The sequence below is a fragment of the Nerophis ophidion genome, linkage group LG27 (assembly GCF_033978795.1).
Source record: "Nerophis ophidion isolate RoL-2023_Sa linkage group LG27, RoL_Noph_v1.0, whole genome shotgun sequence".
NCBI classification, from domain to species: domain Eukaryota; kingdom Metazoa; phylum Chordata; class Actinopteri; order Syngnathiformes; family Syngnathidae; genus Nerophis; species Nerophis ophidion.
This window is the reverse complement of record NC_084637.1, coordinates 33,105,649-33,121,655: the sequence shown is the minus strand read 5'-3', so window position 1 is coordinate 33,121,655 and position 16,007 is coordinate 33,105,649. Positions and strand designations below refer to the sequence as shown.

Here is a 16,007-nt window from a genome sequence, read left to right as displayed (position 1 = left end):
AAGGAAAACAAAGTGTTCTAGTTTTTATCGTCAATGAGCAATACTTTGATCTATAAAAACATTTGTTTTTCATTCTGTGTTTCACATGATATAACCGCACACCGGGACCGGAAGTTGCAAAAATAAGACAAGACCGCGGAGCAGAATGTTTTACATAAACAAAGTTTGTACGTTCATAAATTTAAAATGTTGCAGACAGAAAGGAAGTTGAACGCCTATTGCACCTAACCTTATAAACAATGTCGAATACAAGGTGAGCTTCCAAAAAAAAAAAAAAAATTGTATAAAAAAAAAAATTGTAAATGGAAACGTCGGGTTCTTTTTAAATTTAATTTTGTAACAAAACAAATAAAATTGTAAAACAAAGTGTTCTTCTTTTTTATCGTCAATGAGCAATACTTTTATCTATAAAAACTTTTGTTTTTCATTCTGTGTTTCATATGATATAACCGCATACCGGGACCGGAAGTTGCAAAAATAAGACAAGACGGCGGAGCGGAATGTTGTAAAAAAAAAAACTGTTCAGTGGTGTTATATGTTCAAAAATACTTGAATATGTTTTGATATATAAATGCAGTATAGAACACTGCGCAGTTATTCCATCATACCAAACCGTGGTCTTGTCTTTAAATATCATTTTCCAGTCGCGAAAAAATGAAAATACATTTATTTTAAGGAGGTTGTTTTTAGTCAGTTTCTGCCAACCGGCAATTTAAACGTTTTTACACATTTTTAAATATGAAAAAAAAAATCAAACCTGTTTTATATTCTTTAATATAAAAAAATTTCATTAAAAAAAATTTCAAAATAAAATCAAAACTATCAGATTTGAAATTTTCAATCCATCCATCCATTCTGCCGCTTATCCCCTTCGGGGTTGTGGGGGGCGCTGGTGTTTATCTCAGCTACAATGAGGCGGAAAGCGGCGTACACCCTGGACAAGTCGCCACCTCATCACAAATTTTTAATCCAATTCATGAAATAAAAATAAAATGACCAACACATACTTAAAAAGACCAACACAGTTATATTTTCAAGTAAAGGCACTGCTGTATAATAAAATATACACGGATGGATGTTGCAGGAAGCAGAGACTATTGCAGGTAATTTGACAACTTTGTGTTTATTGACTCATAAAACATTCTTCAAACAATAAAACAATTTTAAATGTCCGTTTCTGTACAATGCTTGCTAAGCAATTTTATTTATATATAGAAAATGTAAGAGGGGTCATGTTAAAATGACAAAACCCCTTCAAATTTAATGGCAGGTACTCTGGAAAAAATAACAGCATTCCATCGACAAACATTTTCAAGCAATAAATATGTATTTATAAATAGTGTAAATTTACATCAAGATTAGAAACACAATGAAACATAATCACAAATTAAACTTTATTTCATAAGTCTATGTGCAACCCATTTTCTTTGTGACTTGGCTAGTACATTTTTACTAGATTTTTTTTGTTTTTTTTCCTTTCTCTTTTTTCAACCTAAGAAATAAAATCGTTTTTGGGGAGAAACAAGACAGAGAAAAAACATAAAATATGTGAAGAATAAAAACAAAATCACCTTTTACTCTTCACATGACAATTTTTTGTGGAGCGTCAAAGTGACGTTCCGAGAGTCGACAGGAAGCAAGGTAGGCGAGTGCTCCTTAGGAGGACATACCCCCCAAAATTAAAATAATCGTGACAAAGTTAAGAAAAAAAAATAATGCCAGTAAGCGGGGGAGAAGGCGAGAAAAGGGGCAGGAAGGTGGTCAAGTCAGTAGTCTTTTACAGGTGGTGTAGCCAGTTTTGAACAGTTAATATCTACAAAACATTTTTATCACACATTAAAAGAGACACTTGTCCCTCGTCCTCCTGCTCCCACACATCTTTGATTAAGTCCTCCTTTGAAATGGGCTGAACCATTGTCACTAGAGAGGGAGGAACAGTCCTATGAGCGAGCTCGGTGCTGCCCCCGTCCAGAGGGGGCCTGTGCGCCAAACAGGTTGCATAGACAGACGCAGCCGCCTCAGCCTCCAGCCGTCGCTATGGAGACCTGCCATGCGGGGGAGGGGGCGGTGGCGAAGGTGGTGGAGAGACGGCCTTGGCTTTCCTGAATATCAGAAAGGGGTCCGTGTACATGGATGCGTTTTCTTCAGTTTTTTTTGTTGTTTTTTTTTTAAATTGGCTTCGCGATTCCACTGCAGAAGAAACGGGTCTCCTAATGTCAAGATGAAGACGAGTGAAGAGGAGGGACCTGTGGAGGGGTGATGCCAAAGGATTAGACCGACTCAAGACAGCAAAACTAAACCAGCAAGATACAGAAGTGGTGTGCACGACAAATACTGAACCCGTGGGAGGAATTAGTAGATAGATAGTAAATAAATAATAAATGGGTTGTACTTGTATAGCGCTTTTCTACCTTCAAGGTACTCAAAGCGCTTTGACACTACTTCCACATTTACCCATTCACACACTGATGGAGGGAGCTGCCATGCAAGGCGCCAACCAGCACCCATCAGGAGCAAGGGTGAAGTGTCTTGCTCAGGACACAACGGACGTGACGAGGTTGGTACTAGGTGGGATTTGAACCAGGGACCCTCGGGTTGCGCACAGCAACTCTCCCACTGCGCCACGCCGTACTTTATTGATTCTTTCAGGAGAGTTCCTTCAGGAAAATTAAAATTCCAGCAGCAGTGTACAAAGTTGAGATCAATTTAAATAAAAGTAAAAAGTAAATAATGAGGGTTTAAATCACTTTTTCTGCAGGCGAGCTACTTTTCAATTGACCAACTCGAGGGGATCTACCTCATTTATATATATCATTTATATTTATTTATTTATGAAAGAGACATTTTTGTAAACAAGTTAAATGTGTTTAATGATAATACAAGCATGTGTAACACATATAGATGTCTTTCTTTCACGAAGACAAGAATATAAGTTGGTGTATTACCTGATTCTGATGACTTGCATTGATTGGAATCAGACAGTAATGATGATAACGCCCACATTTTCAAATGGAGGAGAAAAAAAGTTGTCCTTTCTGTACAATACCACATGAAAGTGGTTGGTTTTTGGCATCTAATTCATCCAGCTTCCATACACTTTACAAGAAAAACATTGGCGGCAAATTCCGTAGCTTGCTTGATTGACATTCACGGCACCCGAGGGTCTTGTGAGATGACGCTGGCTGCTGCCAGTTCATTATTATGAAAAAATGACAGAGAGGAAGGCGAGAAACACTTTTTATTTCAACAGACTCTCGCGCCGTCCCTTCCGTCAAAACTCTAAAGGCCGACTGCACATTTCCTATCTTCACAATAAAAGCCCTGCTTCATGCTGCCTGCGCTAACAAAATAAGAGTCTCGGAAAGCTGGCGTGCACAAGTGATGTGCACGCCAGCTTTCTGAGGGATCGCTTGTGCACGCCAGTTTTCCGAGACTCTGTATTTAGTTAGCGCAGGCAGCATGAAGCAGGGCTTTTATTGTGAAGATAGGAAATGTGCAGTCGGCCTTTAGAGTTTTGACGAAAGGTACGGCGCGAGAGTCTGTTGAAATAAAAAGTGTTTCTCGCCTTCCTCTCGGTCATATTTTCATAATAATGATCTTGCAGCAGCCAGCGTCATCTCACAAGACCCTCCGGTACCGTGAATGTCATTTAAGTGACGTCTTGGTGAAGATTGATGATCACTCATTTTTAGGTCTATTTTTTTTAAAAGCCTGGCTGGAGATCGACTGACACACCCCCCGCGGTCGACTGGTAGCTCGCGATCGACGTAATGGGTACCCCTGGTTTAAATGGAAACAAAATAGAGAAATATTACAATAAGAATAAAAACTAAAAAGCAACAATGGGAATACAAATATAACAGTAAAATAAGAATATAACAAGACAAAGTAGGCAGTAGTGACCATGTTATGAAAACGTATTGCACTGTTATTGTTTTGCATCCCCTGTCATCCTAGTACCCCCCCGCCCCAGAGAGGAGTTGTACAGTCTAATGGCGTGTGGGACAAAGGAGTTTTTGAGTCTATTAGTCCTGCACTTGGGATGAAGCAGTCTAGAACTGAACAGGCTCCTCTGGCTACTGATGACACAATGCAGAGGGTGACTGGCATCATCCAGGAGATTGCACCGATATATTTGATAACATAAAAAACAATTTCAATGAGGCGAGAATACTCGTACTGTGTTGTAGGCGGGTCAGGGAAAACAAAATAACTCATTTTCTGCTACGTGCAGCCCAACGTGGGTCCTCCTCACTGTTGTAAAGTTGAATTTCAGCGTGTTGTTTGCGCTAAAGATTCCGATAAGGAGGGAGATCATGCACCGACACGTCGAACCTTTTCGGCGCCCTGTAACGCCAGCATCGCCACAACGGTGTCTTGAAAGAATAAGAAGATAAATGCAAACTGTTTGCCAGGAAAAAAACGATCTGTGTTAAGGAAATGATGGCGCAGGTAGACTCGTCCTTTGCCATCGTTGAAGATACTGGCTTTTGTCAGGACAAAGGCAAAAGCACTCCTTCAACATCTGCAAAAAACTCCTGTGGATGTACTACCAGTCTGTGGTTGCCAGTGTTCTGTTCTACATGGTAGTGTGCTGGGGGGGAGTACATCTAAGAAGGACAGCTCCAGACTTGACAAACTGATCAGGCGGGCCGGTTCTACAATGGGAATGAAACTGGACACACTGGTGACGGTGGCAGAGAAGAGGACTGTGGACAAACTAGTGAGCATCCTGGATGATGCCAGTCACCCTCTGCATAGTCTCATCAGTAGCCAGAGGAGCCTGTTCAGTTCTAGACTGCTTCATCCCAAGTGCAGGACTAATAGACTCAAAAACTCCTTTGTCCCACACGCCATTAGACTGTACAACTCCTCTCTGGGACGGGGGGTACTAGGATGACAGGGGATGCAAAACATTAACAGTGCAATACGTTTTCATAACATGGTCACTACTGCCTACTTTGTCTTGTTATATCCTTATTTTACTGTTATATTTGTATTCCCATTGTTTTTATTCGTTTTGTAATATTTCTCTATTTTGTTTCCATTTGAACCCCCATTATTTACTTTTTAGTTTTATTTAAATTGATCTCAACTCTGTACACTGCTGCTGGAATTTTAATTTTCCTGAAAGAACTCTCCTGAAGGAATCAATAAAGTACTATCTATCTATCTATCTATCTATCTAATAACTCACTTCTAGCTGATTTTGAGAAAACAAAGGAAAACCAATCTATCTTGATGCTGTCTTACAAAGATCTACATCAAACGTATAGATTTTTTCTTGAGCTTTCATTTTCTTGCCGATTGAGCCATGGATTGAATCTGCTCTCATGAACGTGTGCCCTTTCTCCAGATATTTAATCACAATCTCGGGTTGTTTGCACATTAGGCAAGAGCCGTGTACAGCGTCCAGTTTTTACTTTAACCTCCACAGTTATCTGCCCAAAAGAGTATGCAAGGGGAAGAATCAAGAACAATACATTTATAATCTTCCAAATATCCCCTGGTGCCATAATATCACATAATCAGCTTGACCGTCGGCCCCCATTCGTGCAAATGTCTCATTAAAGACAATAAGGCGACTGACAAAGAAGCTCCGATTGCTCCCTTGAGATACTAAGTTTTTCTGTTGTATCTACGCGGTTATGTGGTAGTTGCTAGGTCCTGCCATGCGCGTAACAGCTTACTTACAGAACAAATGACAATATCGCATACACTAATGTAAAGGATATCACCTAGGAACTCCAAAATTATTATCGGCTCAGTTTTGACCAAAATTTAGTTACTTTGGACGGGACAAGCCTAGTTAGTCAAATCCACCTTTGTTGGATTATTATTACCTGTGCACTAAATATAATTAAATCTAAATGTAAAAACAGTGACATAGAGTATGTCATAGTCAGTTCCACATCATACGTGTCGTACATAATATACATACTGTACATATCTCCATTTCGTAATGGCAATATTATTATTTCACAAAAAAGAAAAAATTCAATTAAGTAAATTAAATTAAACATGTCTCAAAGGGATAGAAGTAAAAACTTTTTGAATCCCCCTTTTTCACACTGTTACTTTAACTAATATCTAGTTTCCTCTGAACCACATTTTATCTAACTCATCTGGGGGCGGGAGTGTATATTGTAGCCCGGAAGAGTCAGGGCTGCATGGGATACTGGGTATTTGTTATGTTGTGTTTATGTTGTGTTACAGTGCAGATGTTCTCCCAAAATGTGTTTGTCATTCTTGTTTGGTGTGGATTCACAGTGTGGCGCATATTTGTAACAGTGTTAAAGTTGTTTATACGGCCACCCTCAGTGTGACCTGTGTGGCTGTTGATCAAGTATGCCTTGCAGTCACTTACTGCGTCTACAGAAGTCAAATATAACATATGGCTGGGATCGCATACTTGATGTAGAGGACAGTAAAGGCACTGCCTCCACGGTGCTCCCATAATATTGTTGTTCGGGTAATAGGGTGACATTCGGGAGAATGACTACCCCTGGAGGGACACTGAAAATTAGGAGTCTCCCGGAAAAATTGAGGGTATACAAGTATATGATGCTGTATAGCGCCATTTTTTTAAAACTCGCGGGCGGCACCATCGTCAAATTTCACCTCAAGGTGCGGGCCGCAAATAAACATCTCGCGGGCCGCATGTTTGAGACCCCTGATCGTAAGTCATATAAGTCATTCATACTCATATTAAAAATAAACCTAAACCTCACTATACCAGACCAAAATATTAGATTTGTACAATTTCTTAAAATGCTCTCAATGTTTGAGCTCATCACTCCATGTAAAAAAAATAGGTATAAACAAGTTATCGGTATCTGCTTGGAAAAAGGTGCATCCCTAATACTTGTATTTTTGTATGAATTCCATTTATTCTGGACTATTATCTAGTCCAGTGGAACCCCTCTATTTGCGAACTTCTCGATTTACAAACTTTTAGGTGGAGCCAGGTCTGCCTCCGTGTAAGAAGCATGTCTTTGTGTACAAACACTTCATTCATATATTCATTTTGTGCTCCACTTGCAGACAAAAACTAGGCTGCAGCATTTATTGGGTAGGAGTAGTCCTTCACCTGCTGCACATTGCAGTATACTACTCCGTGCTTCAGAATGTCTGCCTTTTTTTGTGTGTTGTTTTTGCCTTTTGACCATTTTTTTCTAATTTTACCAACTCAATGTGAGTCCCCAAAACTCAACAAACCAGCATGGAAAGGAGGACGGAATCGCTGGAGTAAAAAAAAAAAACTGTGACGAGTACATTAATGGGGATCACAAGAATGGAAGAATCGAGGAAGCAGGCTTTGTACCACAGCAAATTTTAATTGTGATGAGACCTGATTTTTCTGGAAAAAGATGCCATGCAAAATGATTTCACAGCGAAGGAAAAGACACGCTCTCTCCCTCTTTCTCGCTCCGTCTGCTGCTTTCTCTCCAGCTCCTCTGCCGATGTTAACATAAGTGGATTTTACTTTTTTAAATGTTTATTAATGTAGTAATATGGTTGTTAAAGATAAGATTTTGTGGGGATTTCTGATCGTTTGTGAGGGCACAAATAGGGACTTCAGTTTGTGTGCATGTGTTGGCCGAGCAGCGCATACACAGAACAGCAGGTTGTTGTTTTGCTTGTAATAAAGAGTAAGTGGATCCATCACCGCCTTGTTATGTTTATTTGTTTGTAGAAAATGGATGGATGGATGGATGTTTGATATGCAGTGCGGTATAGCACAGGGATGCCCAAACTGGGCCAAATTTGGCCTGTCGTGTCATTTGGATTGGCCTGCCAATGGGTGGCTACTAAATTTGATACGTATTTATAATGACCTCTTACAAGCTGCACAATCATTGACGGCATGTCTGCAAGGCTACACTATAAAAAAAGGTCAGTAGATTTTATTGTAAAACCCTGGCAGCTCAGTCCCAAGAAATATATAGTAAAAACATCAGTGGCACCATTTTTCCATTTACCGCGACGCACTACAAAAACTGAGAATGTATATTTTACAGTAAGAAAAGTAGTTGCTCCGTTGCCAGAATGTTGCAGCAAAAAAAACAGTGGTACCTTCTTTCAATGTAGAGTAATGCAGCGCAAAAGAAAATGGCCATAAATTTTACAGTAAAAAATAGGCTGCTCAGTCACTAGAATTTACCACAAAACAACAGTGGTACGATTTTTGAATTTACAGTACCGTATTTTTGGGGAGTTTTTTTCAGTTTAAGTTCAACATTGGAGCATTCACACGCAATGTCTTCAGGAATTGTCTCTTCTAGTTAATTTATAACAGGCCTGGGCAATTATTTTGACTCGGTGGCCACATTTAAAGAAAAAATGTGTCTGGGGGCCGGTATATCTATTTTAATGAACACTAATACAAAACCTCACAATAATGTCTGATTGAATACTAAAAACGTTATGACAGATCGCCTTAAAAAACATAATGGAATTTTACATTTTTCTATGAAGGATAAAACACTGAATATTGACAAAATATGAACGTCACACCCCCTTTCCATCCACACTTTTCACAATCAAGTGAAACTCATCAAAAATGCAACAAACAGTGAAATATGAACACGAAGGGTACAAAATAAACCCACATACAATCTGATACCGTATTTTTCGGAGTATAAGTTGCTCTGGAGTATAAGTCGCACCTGCCGAAAATGCAGAGTAAAGAAGGAAAAAAACATAAGTCGCACTAGAGTGTAAGTCGCATTTTTGGGGGAAATTTATTCGATAAAACCCAACACCAAGAATAGAGATTTGAAAGGCAATTTAAAATAAATAAAGAATAGTGAACAACAGGCTGAATAAGTGTAGGTTATATGAGGCATAAATAAGCAACTGCTATGTTAACCTAACATATTATGGTAAGAGTCATTCAAATAACTATAACATATAGAACATGCTATACCTTCACCAAACAATCTGTCACTCCTAATCGCGAGTCATAGTCCGAAAAATACGGTAATCTGGTGTAAAAAAAACAGTACATTTTACAGTAAAATTCTGGTGATTGAGCAGACAGATTTGTTTTTTTTTTTCCGTAATATCTAACAATTTTTTTGTAAATGCCAATGAATTGTGTCTGAATTGGAGACCACTGCTCTACGGTAAAGTAGTGACTTTTTGACGCTGGATGGAGAAGTAAAATTGGTCGCCATGCTTCGCCCACGTCATATAGTGAAAACCTAAACGCTTCAAAATGTAGCACCCATATATATAATTTGTCTGGGTAAAGTCTGAAAGTATTATGAGTAAATATCCAGGGCTAACTCATCACGGAATAACACCTACAAGTGGTGGAAATCTGCAGAAAATGACCTTTTTTGAGTATTTTGAGGTTCAACATGTACATAAAAGATGCAGTTGTATGCTAACTGAACCAGGCCACAATTGTGCCAATGTCTAATAGATTATAATCAACTATTACTCGTATGAGGCTAAATTCCTCCTTTGTGGTGTATGGTGAAAATCTCTGTTTGGCTTGAGGACCAATGGCACGTTTTCACTGTGGCCCTGGGAGGCAAAACGTTTGGACACCCCGGTGTTGCACTTCATATTGCGTTCAAAGTGTACAAACCTTCACTAAAATATGGACTTTTGTCAAGGCTGGAACCCATTATTCATGTTTACGTTGTCTCTTATGGAAAAAATGTGCTTTACTATACAAACTTTTTGATTTTCGAAACCCGTTCAAGAACAGATTTAGTTTGTAAATGGCGGTTCCATCATATTGCTGTTACGGATGACCAATTGGAAAATACTCTGCCTTTAACGGCAGCCATTGTTTTCTTAATGTCTGAATGAAAGCCCAGGCCTGTTTCAACATTATGAGTCCCTGGATTCCATCTTGAGATGAAAGTGCAGACTTACTAATGTGAATTGGTCATAGACCTGCATGAGGTCGTCCATCCTGTGCTGCTCCAACACCACAAAGTCATCCAGCGTGGCACTGCCTTTCCGGGCACAGTCCTGGCAGTGAACCACGTGCTGCTTCTTGGACAGGAGTTCGCGCCGCACAAACAACAGGTTGAACACCTCCACCTGCATCAGACACACGTAGGCTTCACTTAAAAACAACTCATTTTGAACACTGTTTGAATAACTGTGCACTCATGGTTGCCATTGATGCTCGGAATTCATTATTCTGTTCAAAGCAACTTCAAAACAAAAAAAGGGGGAACCAAGGATCAATTTTCAGAGTTTCCCATACATTCATTTATTTGTACATGCCCGTGCTCACATATAGACTTAAACTTCCTTTTTATTGTCATTCAAATTTGAAAAGATGAGAAAAAAATGTCATGGCATTAGCTCGTTGTAGTGCAGGATAAAAGTAATAAGGTGCAGATATAAATCCTTGTTCAATTCTTTGTCACTATTTTTCTAACCATATGCATGCACAGTAGATGGCAGTATTGTCCTGTTTAAGAGTGTCACATCATTGTTGTTTACGGCAGACGAACTGCTTTACGGTAGACGAAAACGTGACTGCTGTTGTTGTGTGTTGTTACCGCGCTGGGAGGACGTTAATGAAACTGCCTAACAACAAACACACATAGGAAACCAAAAACTCGCCCTTGATCATTCTACAGTTATAACGTCATTGGGCAGACACGTTGTTTATATTGTGGGAAAGCGGACGTGAAAACAGGCTGTCCTCACTCAGGTCCGCATGGAACTGGAGGGGGCGTGGCCTCCAGCTCCGCCTGAATTTCAGGAGGTTTTCGGGAGAGGCGCTGAATTTCGGGAGTCTCCCGGAAAATCCGGGAGGGTTGGCAAGTATGCTCTTGCGTCGCGTAGCTTGGGTCCCACTGAGGGCGTCTTGTTCGATTTTGTTTATTCGTGGGAGGTGGCGCCAAACTTGCAACTCTCTTCCAAAACACTAAGGGGCAGTGTCTCCCAAAGGAGCAACTGCAGACCGTATATCCATCCATTTTCTACCGCTTATTCCCTTTTGCGGTCGCGGGGGCGCTGGTGTCTATCTTAGCTACAATCGGGCGGAAGGCAGGGTACACCCGGGACAAGTCGCCACCTCATCGCAGGGCCAACACAGATAGACAGACAACATTCACACTCAGATTCACACACTAGGACCAATTTAGTGTTGCCAATCAACCTATCCCCAGGTGCATGTCTTTGGAAGTGGGAGGAAGCCGGAGTACCAGGAGGGAACCCACACATTCACGGGGAGAACATGCAAACTCCACACAGAAAGATCCCGAGCCTGGGATTGAACCCAGGACTGCAGGACCTTCGTATTGTGAGGACGACGCACTAACCCCTCTGCCACCGTGAAGCCAGACCATATATATATATACTGTGTAATTCCTTGCTGTGAAGAGTGACAACTTCTATACAACCACTGAACCACAACATCGACAACTTTGTCTACAGTGGAACTAATCATTCACAATAATCAGGTTACTTTTAATGAATGTTTTACTTATAAACCTTTGTGAAGATGGACTGTGCAACAATATTCGGCTGTTCGGGACACAGGACAAGAGAGATCCAACATGTAATTGAAAATAAACAAAACTGTTAAATAACTATGTTAACGGCATGCTGGTGTTTACCGGTATTTCTATGGTCATGTTCAGAGTTCACAAATGTTAGTAAATATGCCATGACTGAAAGATTATTGACGTAGAATCAGAAATAAGTGTGAGAGAAAGAATTGTATGCATGAGAAAGAACGTGTCGGAATTGAACCTGTTACAAGATGTACAATAAAAGTTAAGTGTCGTACTTTCACATTGTGACTTCTTCTGGATGCAACAACAAGACAATAAGCGGAAAAACACACATTCAGTAATTCTTTTCAGAGCTCACCGAGATATTAAGGACACAATATCAGTTTTCATGCAAATGTTTAATCACTGTTTTATTGCATACAATAACTTGTGCATTTAAAGAAGGGCCGGGCGATATATATCGAGTTTGGACGATATACCGATATATTTTCAAACAAGATATAAATTAGGAAAATATCGTAATTCATCCATCCATCCATTTTTCTACCGCTTGTCCCTTTTCGGGGTTGCGAGGGGTGCTGGAGCCTATCTCAGCTGCATTGGGACGGTAGGCAGGGTACACCCTGTACAAGTCGCCACCTCATCGCAGGGCCAACACAGACAGACAGACAACATTCACACTCACAATATCGATATCATTTATTTCACGTTAAAATGACCAAACGCCTCTTATTTATTGTGTTCCTTGTTCTCCCCCGCACCCCCTCCATGGGCTACTAAACCCCTCCCCTTCCTCCTTCCAAGCACGTATGAGAACATCCATGATTGGTTGGTTGTTTACTGTGATGAGGATTGGTTGAGATTAGGCCAATCAGAGGCAAGATAGGGCAGGTCATCGAAACAAGAAGGAAAATCACAACACGCATCCAAAATGACGACGAGAGAGGGAGAGACGAACAGAAGAGGGAATATTCAACCGAGCGATTTATATATTTAAAGAAACTAGTGGAAGAAGGCAGAGGGATTCTCTTCCTTAAATTTCTCTTTTAGCGATGTAGACCACGTCCAGGCAATCCACAATGCGTATACTTGGCCACATTTGGACAAATGCAGGCGTCTGGATAAAACAATGGCCAACATTTGATTTGTTTAACCATGGAAGCCCAAATCAAAACTGCTCTCAACATGGAAGTCATGGAATACACTTTCAAGAACACACATGATTGTGGACATGTGATGACTCTTGCTACAGCATAGCCTGTCTAAATGCTACATTTCATTTTCATTGGTGTTTTACAACAAGACAGTAGCTGACATTTTGTTCATTATTTCTACTCTTTATATTTTCACATCGAATAGTTTAATCATTTTGAAACAAACAACAAGATCATAGTCGCACAATTAAGTCAAGTCACTTACTTGGCACTGATCACAAACGTGTGTGTGGTCTAGTAGGACCACAGAACCGTAGGTGTGTGACAGTCCATTACATCGTCGACTGGGAATTACAAAGTGCCTGCCTGCAAGTTGATTTTTTTATCGGAGTTTGATACATTTTGTATTATTTGCACAGTTATTTATTTTATGTAGAAAGAATACGTTTCTATTTTATTTACGCATTCTTTGTTTTTCTATTTTATCTATGCTTTGTTATTCTGTTCTACTTAAACAGTTTATTTTCTGTGCTGTTAATACCCACATTGACTGACTGGGTTAATAAAAGTTCCACTGACTGTTTACAGTACATTTGTCATTTATTTCAATTTTAGTAAAGCTCGCTCAAAAATTCATATCTTTTTTAAATATTTTTTACAGAAAATATATCGAATATCGAGTTAAGGTAAAAATATTTCGAGATATACTTTTTTGTCTATATCACTCAGCCCTAATTTCAGGAACAAAGTCTGCATGCCTGTGTTCATGGACCCTCCCTGGCAAAAACGGACCAATCACAGTTTGTCGCTACATGAGTAAGTGCAAGTTAAAACTCTATTATGCAAAGCTAAAGCCATTTATCAACAACATCCAGAAACGCCACCAGCTTCTCTGGTCCCGAGATCATCTAAGATGGACTGATGCAAAGTGGAAAAGTGTTCTGTGGTCAGACGAGTCCACATTTCAAATTGTTTTTGGAAATATTCGATATCGTGTCATTCGGACCAAAGGGGAAGCGAACCATCCAGACTGTTATCCACGCAAAGTTCAAAAGCCAGCATCTGTGATGGTATGGGGGTGCATTAGTGCCCAAGGCATGGGTAACTTACACATCTGTGAAGGCACCATTAATGCTGAAAGGTACATTCAGGTTTTGGAACAACATATGCTGCCATCTAAGCGCCGTCTTTTTCATGGACGCCCCTGCTTATTTCAGCAAGACAATGCCAAGCCACATTCAGCATGTGTTACACAGCTCCGCGTTGCCGGCGAGGCACACTATCAGTGGTACTTAAACTTAACTTAGGATTTTTGGGAGGTTCACGTAGGAGGCTACGCAAAGGGAGGGAAGACAACGGCTATGCGACGCAAGAGCATACACCAGGCTTTGAGTGAACCGCAAAGTGGCAAGGGGACACTTTACAGAAATATGCATTAGAGACTTTTTCGCACATCCTTGTGGCCAATTATAAAAATCAAACGAATGCGTTGATTTTGTGGCGTCTTCAAACCTGTCGCCACAGTTTAACCGCAGACTTTTGGGCAAAACTGAACAAGCAGGCACATATTGTAGTTGAAAAATGGCCGCTTGACCACTCAAACCAAGCTGCCCCAGAAGGTTGGTGGTATAAAATGAGACATTGAAACCAGTATCACTCGTTGGTCAGATGTCAAAGCAGAATCCACAGCACTTTACTAACCTCACAGATGGTGCAGTAGTGGGCCGGTTCGTCTCTCGTTCTGGGCTTCAGAACTGTTTCTTTGCCAGCTGTCGCCAAGGCTTCTTTCACCCACTGACACTGCTTTAGCGTCCGCAGCAAGCAGTACCTGCGAGCAAGGTGTCAGGCGGGAATGTTCCGGTTTAGAGAAAACATACATCTGACTGAGTACAGTGAAACGTGTGAAAGTTTGACTCACTTGATCATCTCAAACAGCTTGTGATCCGACACCTTTATGTTGCGTGCCATATTCCAGGACAGGTGCACCATAGGAACCATGGATTTTACACTTTGAAGTTTATTCCACTCGTAACGCTCCACGGCCAACTTGTATTGATGTGCTGAAAATCAGAGCAAACAATTTGCATTGCGCTAAAATTATATAAAAAACTTGAGGGTGTCTATCAAGTCTCAACACATCAATGACAAAATCAAGTGAATAGTCAAATCTGTGGAAATCACAAAATTAAAGAGTGTATGTTTATTTAAACAACTTGGTAAAATAATAAACTAGAGATCCATAACTGTATTGAATATTGGTTTAGGCTTTTGTTTACATTTTCACATGCAACATTGTCGTCAAGTGCGCCAGAAACAACACACTTCCAGCCGTCACAATAAAATCACTGTGCCTTACATCCTGTATACCTACACTAACCAAATACAGAGTTTCAGAAGAAAAGCTTGGATATTTCTTCATCGTTGTTTTGCATTTGAAGGAGCAAAATTTGCAGTGATGGAATGCCAAAATACACATTAATTTGCAATTTCTTTCATATTATAAAAAAATGTACTGTCAATACTTTTATAACTGTCAGAAGCCATTTAAGGCGAAGAGAAAAAACTACCAGGAATTACATTTGTATTTTGTAAAGTATGATTTGCACAAAAAACATTATTTTCTCAAAAATTATTTGGTTTAAAGCGCGAGGGCTGAAAGTGTGCAGTTTTGGTCGGCTGTTGAATTTTGAGGAGAAATGAGTATGAAAGTGTTATTGTATCCAACTCCTACAGGAGAATCCCAAGGCATTCCCAAGCCAGTTATTTTATTTTTTGAATGTAATCTTTATTTAACCAGAAAACCATTTCATTGAGATTAAAAACCTCTTTTTCAAGGGAGTCCTGGCCAAGAGGCAGCAAAGTTAAACGTAAAATTATATTCACATTACACATTAAAATGACAGGATGGACATCAAGTAAAAGTTACAAATAACTGAGGCTGCTTCAAATGATCTTAAGTTTAGATTTAAAAGCATTTTTAAGGATAGCATTTCAGTCGGCTTCTAGTTTTTTTGTAACACATTCCAAGTACAAGGATCTGCATAGACAATACGTTTTTTTCCCCAGCTCAGTGCGAGCAAAAGGGACAGAGACCAACAGCTGATTGTCAGATCTCAGAGCATAAGAGTCCGTACATCTGTGTGTAATCAATGTACAGATGTAAGAAGGTAGTAGTCCCACAAGAGCTTTGTAAATAAAAGTGTACCAGTGACATTGTTTCCTAGTGGACAGAGAAGGCCATCCCACCCGAGAGTACAAGTCAGTGCTGAGTCGTGGCTCCACAGTTTGAAATGAATCTCAAAGAAGCATGGTAAACAGAGTCCACCATCTTTAGACAGGACCAAGTAGCATTCATATT

At 40.0% G+C, this 16,007-nt stretch overlaps 1 protein-coding gene across 2 annotated transcripts in view; it reads right to left on the bottom strand.

Moving 5' to 3' along the window:
* Positions 1-1,104: 1,104 nt before the first annotated feature.
* LOC133544096 (histone demethylase UTY-like) overlaps positions 1,105-16,007 on the bottom strand; it is an 84,209-nt gene continuing 69,306 nt past the window's right edge. For both annotated transcript variants that reach the window (XM_061889143.1, XM_061889144.1), the window contains 4 exons: positions 14,568-14,709; positions 14,351-14,477; positions 9,892-10,062; positions 1,105-2,246 (listed from right to left, as the gene is read on the bottom strand). In XM_061889143.1, the coding sequence (XP_061745127.1) occupies positions 2,217-2,246; positions 9,892-10,062; positions 14,351-14,477; positions 14,568-14,709 (470 nt within the window). In that variant the 3' untranslated portion in view covers positions 1,105-2,216. The remainder of the gene's footprint in view (positions 2,247-9,891; positions 10,063-14,350; positions 14,478-14,567; positions 14,710-16,007) is intronic.